This window comes from Mytilus californianus, unplaced genomic scaffold, assembly GCF_021869535.1.
Source record: "Mytilus californianus isolate M0D057914Y unplaced genomic scaffold, xbMytCali1.0.p SCAF_1, whole genome shotgun sequence".
In the NCBI taxonomy this organism is placed as follows: domain Eukaryota; kingdom Metazoa; phylum Mollusca; class Bivalvia; order Mytilida; family Mytilidae; genus Mytilus; species Mytilus californianus.
In genome coordinates, this window is record NW_026262581.1 from 20982547 (window position 1) to 20998501 (window position 15955).

A 15955-nucleotide genomic window follows, 5' to 3' on the forward strand; every position below is an offset into this window, starting at 1 on the left:
TTGTCCGTTTCACATTAATGATAAACTGTGAAATTAAAATTTTCAAACATTACCGTATAGATTTCGTAACAACTTGTACCGTTGAAATTGATGATTTATTTCATTTGGATAAATGTAGTGTTTTTATAAAAAAAAAAGTTTGTGAAATTAATGTCAAATTAAATATTCATAATCATAAATAATACTTTAAACGATTTATAATAATCAAATATCAGAAATATTTAGCTGATTCAATAGTATAATTACCCAAAAGAAAATTTCTAAAGGTTTACGAAATTTGCAAAGGTGATAGATATCATCTTCAATAAAATAGATTCTTTTAAAAATCAGTAAAAAATATGAACATAAGAATTGCATAAAATGGAACCATTACAATTTTATTTCAGCCAATCAATCTTAAGTGTTTACAACTGGTACATGAAATATTTATAAGTGATGATGTTACTACTCACAGAAAGTTCCCATAAACACAGTATGTGAAATAGAGAAGTCCCAGTAGAAATTTCGTATGACGACTAGCTCCCATTCTCTCTCTCAGTAGACATTCTCATGTCATTAGAGGGTTTCTCTATACCATGCTGTACCACATAATATTGCAACACTTCATAACTGTTAATCCAATTCTTAGCAAATAATTCTATGCCAATTTGTTTCAATAGCCTATGTATTGTGCTTCATTGCAGCATTTGTTTGATTGGTTCGAATATTTTTTTCGACAGCTGAAGTCTTTGTCAATTTTCACGTCTATGATTAATTGTCATTGGTCTAAACGCTTCAGTTCTCAAATCGCTCCACCCCTTTTTATAAACAGCATAAACTTATTGACAATATTATCGGGAAAAGGTATCATCTCCTTGTAAGAATATACTATGTATATATGTATGTACTTACCGTATATGATAGTTAGTAATTGTAACTATTCGAGCGTATCACCACTTAGGAACAGCCTCACAACGTCAAATTGTATATATAATATCATACTTAACAATACGATTTTAAAACAAGTCAAGCTTTTATACATACCATTCATAATAATTGTCAAATATCAATTATGGTTTTGTTTTCTTATTTTTCACGTCGATTGGCACGGCACTTGACATATCGGCCCTTGAGGAACATATCAGTACTTAGTGTTAAGTAAATTATTTCTGTTTATATAGTATAATCTAAATAGTAAAAATCCAATTCTTTAAAGAATTTACTGAGACCTATTTTTAAACTAGATTAGAGTGATTATACGGACTATCGTACGTATTGTCATGTTGTCTTTAAAAAGAAGTACTTTTCTTCTATATAACATATTTGTACTGATTGATTTGTAAGTCTATGATAATCAGATAGTGATTGTATACAGTTCTAATAATACATTCAAAAGATAACAGGAATGGTAAAAAATTTGGACAGCACAACGGACCACGCAAGCCACCAACACACAACTCATATTTCTTCATAATTCTCACAATTTTGTTGAAAATGATATTCTTTTATAGTTCGTAGACATGTAGAAACTTCAAATAACAATTTAATAAGATACAGAAAATGAATCAGTAATGAAAATACAATACTGCATATTTGTCAGTTTTACAAAATTGAAAATTCAGGAATTACAAAAAAAATGTATATCAATGGAATATAATAAGGCGTTTCTTCCGATTGCAAAATAGAAAAACCAACCAACTTATGAGTTATGTGTTTTATTTAGATCAGAAGCTATTTACATGAGACTAAAATTTGAATAAGAAAATTGCTTTATCCTTTAACAAAAGCTAGCATATACTATGTTTATTAGACACAGATTTCGGTAATAACAACACTAGTTCCTGGAATAACGGTGATCAATAATACCAAATTAAAATTAGGGTTCCCCAAAAACAAATTAGTACATGAAAAAGAAACAACCAGAAACACATTAGAGGCAGTTTTGCCTAAGGTAGTTGCAACCGCAGTTGTAGTACATTTACACGATAATGTAATTTAAACAAATTGAATTTATGAATGAAAATGTATCACTTACATTATCAAGAAGATTGCAAGATTGTCAAGATTTGATCATACAGCAACGCCTAGACACATATGTGTAACATGAGATAAATATATAATAATAAATATGACATATCTCAGTTTTTAACTTCTGACAGCTGAATGTATTATATGCGTGGGGACCAACAGCCCACCATCAGCAGTGCAAATTAATGATAGTAAAATACGTATTATTTGTATATCGACCAAAATTCGCAAGATACGAACTTATGGCACAAACTTCATTAAGTATGGTTATTACCAATAGTGTTGAAAGCCAAATACATTCAACGTTTGGGAGTCTAAGAACCTAAGAAAAGCCCAAAACAGTCTATGGACAATGTTGCAGTAGACTGTCGAATCTTTAGATCCAGTTTAGTAAATACGTTAAATTCTTTTTGCCATGGCGTTGTCAGGTTGTTTGAGTTTGATTGTTCCTTTGATATCTAACGCCTCTCTTTTAATACAACTAGCAACAAAATGAAAAGAACCTAACCAAAAATACACAAACAAGTCTGATGTCAACTGGTGTCCTATAGTTGCTAACATCAACGGACTCTGATAGATAGTTGTATCGTTGGTAATCATAACACATGATCTCCTTATTTTTATTTTGTCTGAGAAAGTTAACACTTCAGGTTAAGTACATAGTTTATAAACTGAATATTTAAATCAAAACGTATCTAGTAAAAATATATAACACACGGAATAATCTTAAATTGAGAAACATGTTTCGGGGGTGAAAATTTCATTATCCTCTATTTATAATTGAACTTTTTAGATAAACCATTCAATCAGAAACTAACAACATTAAAAGTATTCATTAAATGAGCTTTGAAAGGGATTTAAACGACATTTAACATTGTACAACCGGGGATATTTATAATGATCACACATTTCTTGAGAAATATCTATAGAAGCTTTTAACAAAAGCAACACACCAAAAATGGCTGTTTCTTCTGGTCCAGATACTCATAACAAAGATGAAAAGATGTCGTCAGATTTATTGAGTTAGATCAAAGAATTTTCACGCCTTAGATAGTATACATCGCAGTTCATTGCTTAAGACGTCGATAAAGTCATTCTTTCCTATAAAACGACAGGAAAATAAGCCACAAAATTTTAATTTACCATATTATATTTATATGTTTGTTTTTACAATAAAATTTGAAAAAATGAATCATATCCATATAAAGGAAGATGAAAGTCATATGTGGAACCGTCCATGCAATATAATGGATTTTATTATGCGGTAAGTATACGAAACTATCCTTGCCCTGTACAAAAATGTTCAATAAATCAGTTAGCCTGAATGAAAGTTTAAGTGAAATGGGGAAAAGACAAACTGAAACAAACTGAATAAGCTTGAGTTTAATTCATTCGAATTAGATTCATGAATTGGTGAATAAATTTCGAAGACATGAGACTACACTTTAATGTAATGAGAAGATCCATAAATAAGTCAGATTCCATCTCCAAGGGTAAATTGTAAATATATAATCATGCAGTCATCTGTCAGATTTTATGAATTGTATCAAGCAACTGAAACATCATCAGAATATAGAAATAAATACGCATTGAACTTGTATATTTCCGGAGATATAAATACATAACATTAATGAGTGAAATATGTAGAATGCACTTATAAAAGCATCGAGAGCCCGATTTCACTTTAATTCAAGGTTTCTCAAAAACCATTCCGACAAATTTTCTGTAACAATTACGTTTGGTTGCCAAAAAATCCCGTTTTGTTGATGTAAAATGTATTTGGTGAAAATGGATTCATTGTCCTTGTTTACATTATTTTAAAAGTACATGTACTCATGTTTTACGTGAAAAGGAAGAAACATAGAAATTATCACATGCTGCCCAAGTGGCATTACCTCATTTTCTTGTCCTTATTGGTAATTTTTTATTTATATTGTTATTGTAAAAGCTTCTCAAAAGACTACGATTCTGATACATCACTAATTGATTGGTTGACTGTTGGTTACTTAACGTCCAGTGGCAAATATTTCATTCATGTTCAGGACGAGATTACTAATTGAAATGTTCCAGCTAAGAATTTAACATCTCGAAAAAAGGTAACACATTAACCTAACTCCGAATCACCCAGTCTTTGATCTTCCTCTTGAATGCTGCGTGCTAAGCAGACTGCAGTAAATACTAATTTCACTGTCTATAGTTTTAACCTACAATGGATTGGACTCGTGACTTTCGTCTCTGGAGGCAAACACGCTGTCGCATGCTCTATAGATAGATACTTTTAAAATCTTTATAACAAAATTGACAAAGGTACAGAGATGGACTGATTTCACATACAAAGCATAAGGTGGTACACAAATGGAGTAAATTTATGAAAAATAGACAATAGAAAATACAAATAAAAAGATATGAATAATAAAATGTCCATTTACCAGGAAGACTGATATTTTCATTCATTACCCTTATATGCAGTCTTTTAACGTGGAAATTTTTTTTGCATTAAACATAGCAATTAAGCGGTATTTGGTCTCGTTAAAACAAATGATGGAATGAGTTTTTTCCTTTAATTTTCTATACAAGGGCATATCAGGATATGATGATATTCGTCGCCCTTTTTGACATATTACAGATATTACATTTTGGTCAAAAATATTACAACGTCCAATGAATTGGATTATAGTTTGAAATCTGCGGAAAGTTAATATGTCGAGATCACAAAGAATACTAAAAACTTCTTCAAAAATCCAAGTCTCCTTTAAAAATCCTATAGTTTTTTGGGAGTTCTGGAGGTCTGAATTACTGTTTACCAGATTTGATTAACTTGATCAATGAGTGTTTGAGTGTTTGTTTAATGCTTAATGTGAGCCATTTATGTTCATTATGTATTTGGAAATTATAAGTAAGTCCGCATTTGTTGAGTAATGAAAATGATTCTTTTTATACAAAACAAATATTAACGAAAATACCAAACTCCAAGGTAAATTCAAAAAGGGAAGTCCATAAAAAATGACAAAATCATACGTTAGACTTTATCAACCAACGTTCCGTTGAAACAACTGTCTTATTCCTGACTTAGTAGAGACATTTCCCGAAGAAATAGTGGGTTAAACCTGGTTTTATAGCTAGCTAAACCTCCCACTTGTATGGCAGTTGTTTACAGTTGTTTAAGACATTTTGGCGAGTTCTGAATTTTTGCATATCAAATTTGTTTAACTTGATCATTCATGTTTGTTTAACGCTTGATGTATTTGTAAATTATAGTCCGCATTCGTCGAGTAATAAAACTAATGTATTTTATCCAAGGCAAATTTCAACCGTTAATTGTATAATGCAAGAACGTACAATGTATTAATGAACATGATCATTAAAAATACTCTTTACCAAACTTAACTGGGAAATTACTATTCAACACATTTCTGTGGTAAACGCAAAACTATTTATGAAACAATGAAATAAAAACATAGAAAAAGGCCAATGTCCTATTAATCGTCAAAATGCAAGTCACTATCATTGTTCTTGTTCTAATCAGTTTAACTGCTCATTAAAATTATGAAAATGTTCAACTTACACTTTAATAAATGAATGATGTGTGTATCATTATGAAATTACATAAAACATGTTATACAATATATCTTGATTCTTAGTTTACTTGTATCGAAAATATTTTAAAATAAGACCAACCTTCATAAACTGAAACAAAACATACCGTGTTTAAAGTCTGTTTCTTGTTTAACTTCCAAACTAAAAAAGGGGGAGGTACGATAAGAGCCAGCCTTTCAAACTTGTATTAATTTTTAACGATGAATGAATAAGATGATATGATCTGGACACTTTAGTGCAAAATATGTCACTTTTTGTGTCATTAACATGTCAAAATTGACATACTTGACCTTAAATGGCTATTTTACATATTTTCTTTACATATGAGATATGAGCCAATGCCTTACCAAAAACATTTTACCAACAATAAAATCTTTAAATAAGACATATTGTAGCAACACATCATTTTGGGTAAGACAATGACTCATGCCTTAACATTAACGACGTGTTCTCAAAGTCGAGCTAATTAGACAGTTATTGCGGTTTTGCATGAAAAGAAGTTTGAAGCCATAATGCAAAAATTCAAGGCAAAATTTAAAAACATCAAACTGATATTTGACAGACGGTATATTTATTTTTTATTTTTTAAAGCTATTTTTCTCCGATTATACTCTAAATGATTTCAAGAAGGTTATCTATCATAACAGGACAGACGCACTGACTACATAGTTGGTGAATGACAGATCCTGGGACTAAGAGTCCATCGGAAGCTGTTTCGACCCAGTGGTAGGAAATGAAAATAACACTTTTTTAAGTTTAGTGCGTCCGAGGGGTTTGTTATGGATTTACCGTCATAAAAAAGCTCAACCCCAAATATTAAAATCCAAGGGTGAGGGGGTAGATCGGGATAAGGGAACAAGGAAATGAGGGCGATGGCTGCTGGCGTCAGGGAGAGGGAAGCGGGAGTCAGGGTGCAGGAACCGGGGGAAGAGGGAAGTAAAAATAGGAACATGCTGGACAGAATAACAAGTTCAGAAGCTCAGAATAATATGTTGATCAAAAGTTTTTTGCCCGATTCTGTCTTAATCCAAATTGACTCCAGAAACAAGTCCGTTCGTTTAATTACAGCACTGCAACCGTTAATTAGATATCTTAAAATTATACAAAACCTATATAAAACTTTCCAAGTGCATGCTGAGATTCTTGATCGTGAAACCCGCAGTAATTTGGACAAAGGAATAAAAAAGATTAGAATTCACACTTAAATGAAATGAATATCAAGGCAATAAGATTTCTTAATTGGAAGACCAACACCCTCTAGGGTCCTAAAGGTGTACCTGCTACAAAGACCTTCAGTCTTTGAGCCTCTTGCCATCTTAAAAAAATCTGTTAAGTTTAATCCAAAATAAGAACACAGTATAAACCCAAATCTTTATTAATCTTTGCTCAGTATTCTCAGACTTAAAACCTAGACACCGACAGTATTAGACTGTTCAAGGGATTTCACGAAAGGTGTAAATACAGCTATAAAAACAGACCATTTGTGGTTTCCACTATTTCACATCATCTAATGTATTAGCAACAATAATAGATCTATTTAAAATACAACGATCTCCTTAACATTCAGCAGGAGAAAGCTTGCAAACTGACGGAGAACGAAATCGAGCTGCTGAAATATACAGAGTCTTTTGGTAAGGGTCTCTAACAATGAATTATCGCACCGCGGGTAAATTATCACGTTGTGATTGGTTTAACGCCGTCACGTGGTGACCCCCTATGGATCCGTAGGCGGTTAGTAATTTTCATAGGGGTTCATGACGTCACGTCTACTGTTAATGGTGACGTCATCTATTAATGTTGTTGTGTTCCATTGTTTCTTTTTCTACAAAACGCAGCAGAAAAAGTCCCGCGTGCGATAAATTCGTTATACGGTTCACTACTGACCCCCTACGGACCATAGAGGGTGAGAAAATTCATAGGAGATCCGGCCTTCGGCCTCACCCCCTATGGATTTTGCTAACCCTCTATGGATCCGTAGGGGGTCAGTAGCAAACCATATAACTTGTATTATCGCACCGCGGGTAACTTATCACGTTGTGATTGGTTTAACGCCGTCACGTGGTGACCCCCTATGGATCCGTAGGGGGTTAGTAATTTTCATAGGGGATTCATGACGTCACGTCTACTGTTATTGGTGACGTCATCTATTTATGTTGTTGTGTTTCATTGTTTCTTTTTCTACAAAACGCAGCAGAAAAAGTCCCGCGTGCGATAAATTCGTTATACGGTTTACTACTGACCCCCTACGGACCATAGAGGGTGAGTAAACTCCATAGGAGATTCGGCCTTCGCCTCACCTATGGATTTTACTAACCCTCTATGGTCCGTAGGGGGTCAGTAGCAAACCATATAACTTATATTGGTTTGACTGTCATAGATTATCAGTGTCATTGATAACCATGGATGTGTTCCAAAAGTCGTAACCACAATTCCCCCCTCTTTTATTCGATTGTGACGTCCCCGAATGAGAGATATCACCGAGTTTGTTTTTACGATGAGCACCATGGCGAGTGTCTTATGTGAAGTAGGATCTGCTTACCCTTCCGGAGTACATGATTTAAGTTTTTAGTTTTCAGTGGGGTTCATGTCTTTAGTTTTTGATGTATTGTTTTGTCTTTTCATCGTTTTTCGTTTTTTGTTGCCATATCGTTGTTAAAGAAAAATGTCTGTCTTTATCCAACATATCGTCAATATCTAGATGCCGTCGAAATTCTCGATTTTCATCCTGGTTGACATACTTTACCGAACCTACCTTTTGAATTTATTGTTATTTGTTCTTGTTCTGGGCATGTATGAAATATTTGACACTGGACGTTAAGGAAATAATGAACAGTAGCTTTTCCAAAAAAAGTACGAACAGAATGTTTTTCGACTGCTTCCACGCAGTTCATCCATTTTGAAAATATTTGGCACTACATAAATTTAACAATAGGATACTAACCAGAAAGGCACTAAAATGGTCAACAGTTGCCCTTTATGAGATCTCTTTAGAGAGAAATAAGAAGAACAAAATTTTCGTTTGCATTCATCAAGGATGACTGTCCTGGCTTACATAAAAGCGTTTTTTGAGATAATGCTTACATTAAAATGCAAGTCATTATCATCATTCTTGTATGAATCAGATAGTCTTGTTTCGCTACCAAATTTATATTATGTTCTATTTAAAGTATGATACCATGATTAACTTTATTAAGTATGATTTATCTTAAATTTCAAAGTAACACCAAATGCGAAAACAATGGCAATGAATGTCATTTTTAAATTAGGGTAAATCAATCGCCTGTTCACATGTACTACGAAAAAGAATAAGTATGTGAAAAAAGGAATTTGTGGGGAAAACTATATACTAATACATTAAGATCACTATAGGTATTCAACACGGGACTATAGTCCTACGTATGACTAGACTTAAAGTTAGATTCCTTGTGATGTATACAAATTGTCTGTACATCTATTAGTGACAACTGTAACTAAATATCTTATGTACAGTTCCATGAAATCAAAATAAAATAAAATAAAATATACAGCAGTAAGACTCAAAATGTTGGGTGTTTACCCTAACGGGGTATAAATTTGAATCAGTATGGAACACTTTCAACATATCGTTAAGCAATTCGAAAAACCTTAAAACCGACCAAACGCAAAAAGCAGACCTCAACCCTCACCAAAGCAATCAATTAAAAAGCAACAATCCCTTCCCGTACGATCAATACCACACACACATCAAACAAACCCAAAACACATCCATTTACATTCTGTCACTGAAGGCAGAAATTTTAGTTAGTTGCCTCATTATAATCGAATCCACCAATACTTGCATAATAAATTGGTGAAATTACAACATGTATTGGTTTGAATTGGTTATTGACATAGTTGAAATGTTCAAAACGAATGGACCGTTTTCTAAAGAATAGAGAAAAATGGACCAAAAAAATAAAGAATAGAGAATAACGAGGTTCTAAAATATAAAGAATAGATAATAATGGGCAAAAAGTATAAAGAATAGAGAAAAGTGTTCTAAAAAATTTAAGAATACAGAAATGAAGGACCCCCATCCAGACCCTCGTCTATGTTCGTCGATATTTACTCTGTCAGTTTTTTTGTGTTCTACTGAAGATCGATTGGACTAGAGTGTTAAAGACAACTGTAACTTGAGGATTTTGACATCGTTGATTACTTGTGAGCGAATCTGTAGATGTTTGGTGGCATAATGTTAATGGTGACATTTCTTTATTTTCAATTATACCATAGGTTTCTGTGCAATACACCATATTGTGCAATTTAATTATGAACTGAATGTATATTCATACTATAATTAATGATTTAACATAAACTTTTAAAAGTTATGAAACCTGCTGTTGCCGTCATTTTAAATTCAATGGTAACAGATGTAACAAATGCATTTTAAATTTTTATGTAAACTATCAATGGAAAAGTGTATTTTTAAAACTATGCACTTAGGACTACTCCCGATTTACAAACAAATGACAAAATATGAATAATAAGATGTAGGTTGCCCTAATGTGCATATACTGTTTTTTCCAGGATATTGATACGGAAACATTAGTTCGTTTTATTTTTAGAAAGTTAAGTGATTTTGGTAGAATGTACCATGAACGTATCCGCCATGTCAAATGTTTGAATTTCTGGGCCGAATGCTACATTTGTAAAAAATATACTGAGAAACAACAAAGTAACATTCACGTTCATTTGGGTCGCGTATATGTAATGCAAGATTATGGTGAAATGTAAATCGGATCTTTATAGAAGATTTCATACATTTTGTGGTTTGTTCTTTTTATATATAAATGTTTGGTTTTAAATTGTTGAGCACTTTTTCCGAACCCCCTCCCAATAAAAAAAAAACAACAGAAGGCATATTATGTAAAGTTCAATATATCAATAATGATTCATGGCATGTAAAACAAATAAACAAGAGGAGAAGATACAATGGGGATAAAATATAACAAATGTGGAATACACGTGACTTCCGTTTCAAAAATTGTTTACTGAGGTTCAGAACTAGTAAATATGTTTGGAGTAGGAAAAAAATGAATCCCATAAACTCCGAACAGACCAATACCGGGCGCGTCCACTTGAAAAGTTTGAATCACACACCATTCACATCCAGATATAAAGTAACAAAATGTAACTATTGAGGATATGAGGATACAAACAGTAAATTAACTGGACAGAGGACTATATTTGTGTCGTAGGAACTTATACTGCGACAACAAGTTTTTTTTGTGGGAGTTGAGACACAGCCTTGTCGTATAGATCAACTAATTCAAAATGAAATCCGTAAAACATGTTTCAATTTCAGTTGTTATTCCTAATAATGCTGTAAGAGGGTCAGGGGTTTGATTGAGTAAGAAATACACCCTAATTATTAAAGTTCGTAAGTCTATAATATGGTAACTTATATAATTTACCAAAAATATATGAATTATAAATAATAACAAGAGTGTATTTAAACTTGATTAAAAGTGAACAAGTTGTATGTTAAAATAAAAGTAAAAGAGAGGTGGAAGATACCAACGGGATATTCAAACTCATAAGTAAAAAACAAACCGACAATGCCATGGCAAAATTTGATAAGATCAAAAGACAAACAGTCTACAAAACACGGCATAGAAGACTGAGCAACACGAACTCGGGGGTGATAGATGCTCCGGAAGTGTATAACGTATCCTGCTCTACATGTGGCACCCGTCGTGTTGCTCATGTAAGTACGCTTGAAACTCGGATGCAAGTCTAATTCGGTAGGTTACATTCAAGGAAAAGGAAAAAGGATTAAGGTTACGACATTTGGAACATATTCATTGTCATCTGTAAAACAGATGTTCCATAACGGTCAAACAACTCGTGATGGTGTCAAAATATACGAAGGGATGATTTCAACTTCACCACTTTTAACTCTAGAGTAAATATCTTCCTTGTAAGCAGTAACCCTCTATCAAGGAAATACTGATAGGAAATGCAACTATCAACTGGGAGATATATACTCCATATACAGACGCTGTTGGAATGTGGCTACATAGAAAAGGAAAGTTTACAATTTGGAAGCTGAAATCATCTCTTTTGTCGTAAAGTTTCTTTCTAAACCGACCCTCATTGTCAATTTCTAGATGTTAGTCAAGGTATGAGGCAGACTTAACTGTGTCTATTGTATCCTTTATTTCAAGTTCAATGGGATAAATGCGTTCAACGAAGTCACCAAATTTTGAACTATTAGTGAGAAGACATCATCTATATGGCGGAACGTGAAGTTAAAGGATAATGCTAAACTCTTTTCATTCTTCCTAAAAAAACTCCCGTATGAGGCCAGCCTAATGGTTAAAGGAACAAGTCGGCAAGATGAGGAACACAGTTTGTTTCCATGGGAATGCTACTGTTTGTTGAAACTTACGTCCTCCAAACGTTACAAACTGTTGATAAAAAATAAAATAAAATATCTTAATTATGTCAATTTCCGAGAACTTTTTGTTTGAATCAGAATAATTTTTTACAAAGTACGATTTGTCCCGCCATAAGACAAGATACTTGTATCTACTATGGCCATTCTTTTTTTATGAAGCAAAGCAGGATCAGTTCATTCAATTTGTCTTTTAGATGTTGCATTTCTATTGACAAGCAGTATATTCTGCTATTGTATTTTCCGGATACAACAGGTGGCAAAATCATTGTATAAGATATTATCTTAAAACTCTTCTCACTTTTAAAAAGGATGCACCGATAAGAAGTGTGAAATATTTAAAAGGAAAATATGTAATATAATAAGTTTTATTTCATTTACAGTAAAACTGGTCATTAAAAAGGTAAAGTAAGTACATTATGAAGTTGTTTAAATCAGCCGTAAAATTTACTATAGCCCCAAACGCAATCAATGAAATCTTGAGGAAAAGTAAATCATGAATGGATGAAATAGATACCGAAATAAGCAATGTTATTCCTATGTTATGTTTTACACAGATGATCAATACATACTGAAGAGCCCTAATGAAGCGCTTGTTCTCCTTACGTTTGATAATATGCAATACCGACTGGCTCACTCCATTGGCTATAGGCTTTATGCCTGGAAACTTCAGCAGATATTGGTATTCTACCGTCAAATTCTAATTACGACGACTTCTACTACTACTACTAATATTACTACAACAACAACAACTACTACTACTTCTTCTACTTCTACTAATATTATTACTATTACTATTACAATTACTACTTTACCACCATTACGGTTACAACTACCACTACTACTTCTACTACCAACAATGCCATTTATAGATATATATTTAAAGAATTTAAAGAAAGCAAAAATGTGCCCTTATATCTCTATTAAGAGTGACCTAAAAGTGTCGCCATTCGCAAGAAGATACCAAAGGCAAAGGGACAATATTTTTTAAACCAAAACGCATTCTGTCTCTCTTTTTTTTAAATTTTTTAATTGCTGTTTTTGGAAATTTTTCCATTAACGGTAAAATTACAAAAACTTGTTATATATGTTTCAAAAATAATAAAAACAAATATGAAGCAATTCAAGCAGTTTGATATCAGAAAATTAATTTGTTGCCTTTAAATCATACGATTTGCAAATATATTTTTCTGTTAAGAATGGATCATTGGCAGGTAAAATACAGTTTCACAATTTGTCTGCTTACAAACGAAAATAACACTTAAAAACATTTCGTGCGTCCGAAGCGCTTTTCTTGATTTACCTTTACCAGAAACGTTCAAACAAATACATTTAAAAGCCATGGATATGAAAAAAAAACACGTAGAAACGTTAGTATTATGATCATAAAAAATGATCACACTCCTTTACAATGTAAAAATTACGTAATAAAAATGTCAAAGGAATACCAACGATATCATATCGCTTAATCAGCACAAGAAATGACATTGCTATATTTTACAGCTTAAGTTCGATAATTTTCATTACACCTTTGTGCAAAAATGAAATTGATTTCATCAATTAACATTTATTATAACAGACAAATCATAGACTGACAAATTTATTATAAATGTATCTGATATTCCCATCAAAATATGAATGACGTTCAAAAAGCATAGGCCAATTGTTTGATACAATCAGCTAAAATATTCCTATTAAATTTCATGAATTCCATAGATATCTATAAATGACATTGTTAGAAAATTGACAAAAATGTCGGAACGGTCATGCGTGTAGCAGAAGAATACAAAGACGTAATTTTCATTCATCGAAAAGGTAGATAAAAATGTTATACAATGTCTATCTTACGATACTAATGAAAAAGGAACTTGAGAAAAGTGCAAGCAATTGTTGGTTGTAATCTAAAACTGTAAATTAACACCCAAGAAATAAAGCCAAGACAGAAAGGAGTGACATAAATGTAAATAAATATTCTTATAATTGAGACCATTGAAATTGCTTTAATTAACTTCATTAAGTATTCCTCCTTTCTGTCTTCCTAAATCTTTCTGTCTTCCTAAATCATTATCGGAGACTGTTCAATTGGAAAAGTTATTTAACAATACTACAAAAGGCTAGCTAATTGAGAATCTAGCTTGCAATTCTATGTCATCGGGTTTGAAATAGGGATTGTTTTGCGGGTTTGTAATTCAACATTCTTTCACTGCATGAACCTGCACGTAACTAATTATGTTACACTCACTGTGTCTGGAATGGAGAATTTGTACCCTCTTATATCACCATAGGTCTAATAGAGACCATAGTTAAAATACTTCTTATTCGTTTGAGGTCTATCTATCTATATATATATACATGAAATCCGAGTTAATTTTACTGAAGTATTTGTTTTCATAGAACATTGTTTAAGTGAATTTGGCCCATACGGACAAATACAGTCGTCAGTTAATTCAAAGCTTCCTGTAGTTTTAAGATATCAGATATGTCGGATATAAAACTCTCTGTTGACGTCTAGTAGTCCATTGCTAGTAAATGAAACGTTATTAATTAAACATTCGCGTAACAAGACACTATAATAGACGGAAAATGGTAAACCGGAAGTTGTTCCTTTCAGGAAAAAAAATGTCTGTCAAAGAGTTTGAGACAATCAGTCGGATATCATCTTGAATCATACTTTAATTAGTTTGATTCTCTGTAAAGGGCATCATTAAACGTAAAAACAGGAAATTAACTACTTCTTCTTCGTTTGTTCAAATGTTTATTTAGATAGACTTATTGTGTAGGATGAACAGTTATACGTGTACAAAAACATGTACATTACATTTAATTAAGAATAGGTATTTCTGTAATATTTAAAAACCCAACTGTAAACTGGTTACGATATATGATAAACATGTTACATTTCTATTAAAACAGGACACATATTTCAAAATAAACGTGACACATTCATCCTTATGGATTAATGCAAGATGCGGGTTGACCACCATGTGCATCCGTATTATGTCTTTGATGTTAAATTAAGTAGACACAGAGATCTCTGCAGCATATGCGTTTTAATGTAATACGTCAACTACTGTTTCAAAGAATCATTGTGATCTTTTGATTTCTTATTTGGTATGGTTTTCAAACGATTTGTTGAATTGTACAAGGGAAAGAAAACTTTATATCCAGAAATCTGGTATAGAGTGTGTGTCTTATATTTCAGAATTGTATACTGGGTTGGTTAAGCCTCTTCTACATACAGTACATCTGCAATTCTATCTTATTTTCAGTTTAGAGTTAAAAGTAAAGACACTATAAACAGATTTAACTAACGGAATTTGGGATGTTTTCACATCCAAAAAATGCCAAAAACAAACACATTAAAGTTTTATGTTGCTTTCACTCAATAATAATCCTTAATTTACCAAAATAAACTCTGTGTTGCTGTTTATCATATTTGTTTTTCATTCATTATTTTGTACATAAATCAGGCCTTAGTTTTTTCGTTTGAATTGTTTTACATTTGTCATTTCGGAACCTTTTATAGCTGACTATGCGGTATGGGTTTTACTCAATGTTGAAGGCCGTACGGTGACCTATAGTTGTTAAATTCTGTGTCATTTGGTCTCTCGTGGAGAGTTGTTTCGTTGGTAATCATACCACATCTTCTTATTTTTATATATACAAATGTACCTATTATATTGCCTGCCAAATATTTTTGTTGTGAGCTTTCCTGGTGAAAACTAATCCAGAAAAGCTTTGGGATAATAAAGGACCATCTATATCGTCTATAAAAAAGGTAAACGCCAATACCATTTTCTTGTTCTAGGTCGAGACAAATCACCACACACACGCCAATAACAAATATATATATATAAATATTTAAGTGGAAATTAACGAAAAACTGGACGATACTTTTCAAGTTTGGTGGGTTAATATTTCAACAAACAATTCTAT

At 32.4% G+C, this 15955-nt stretch overlaps 1 protein-coding gene across 2 annotated transcripts in view; it reads right to left on the minus strand.

The window, feature by feature from the left end:
- The window catches only part of LOC127700763 (protein Wnt-7b-like), a 35884-nt gene extending 35188 nt beyond the window's left edge, over positions 1 to 696 (minus strand). Inside the window, exon 1 of one of the 2 annotated variants that reach the window (XM_052204423.1) lies at positions 453 to 696. In XM_052204423.1, coding sequence (XP_052060383.1) covers positions 453 to 526 — 74 coding nt within the window. In that variant the 5' untranslated portion in view covers positions 527 to 696. The remainder of the gene's footprint in view (positions 1 to 452) is intronic. The other variant, XM_052204421.1, reaches the window with a different exon arrangement.
- Between the last annotated feature and the right edge of the window lie 15259 nt (positions 697 to 15955).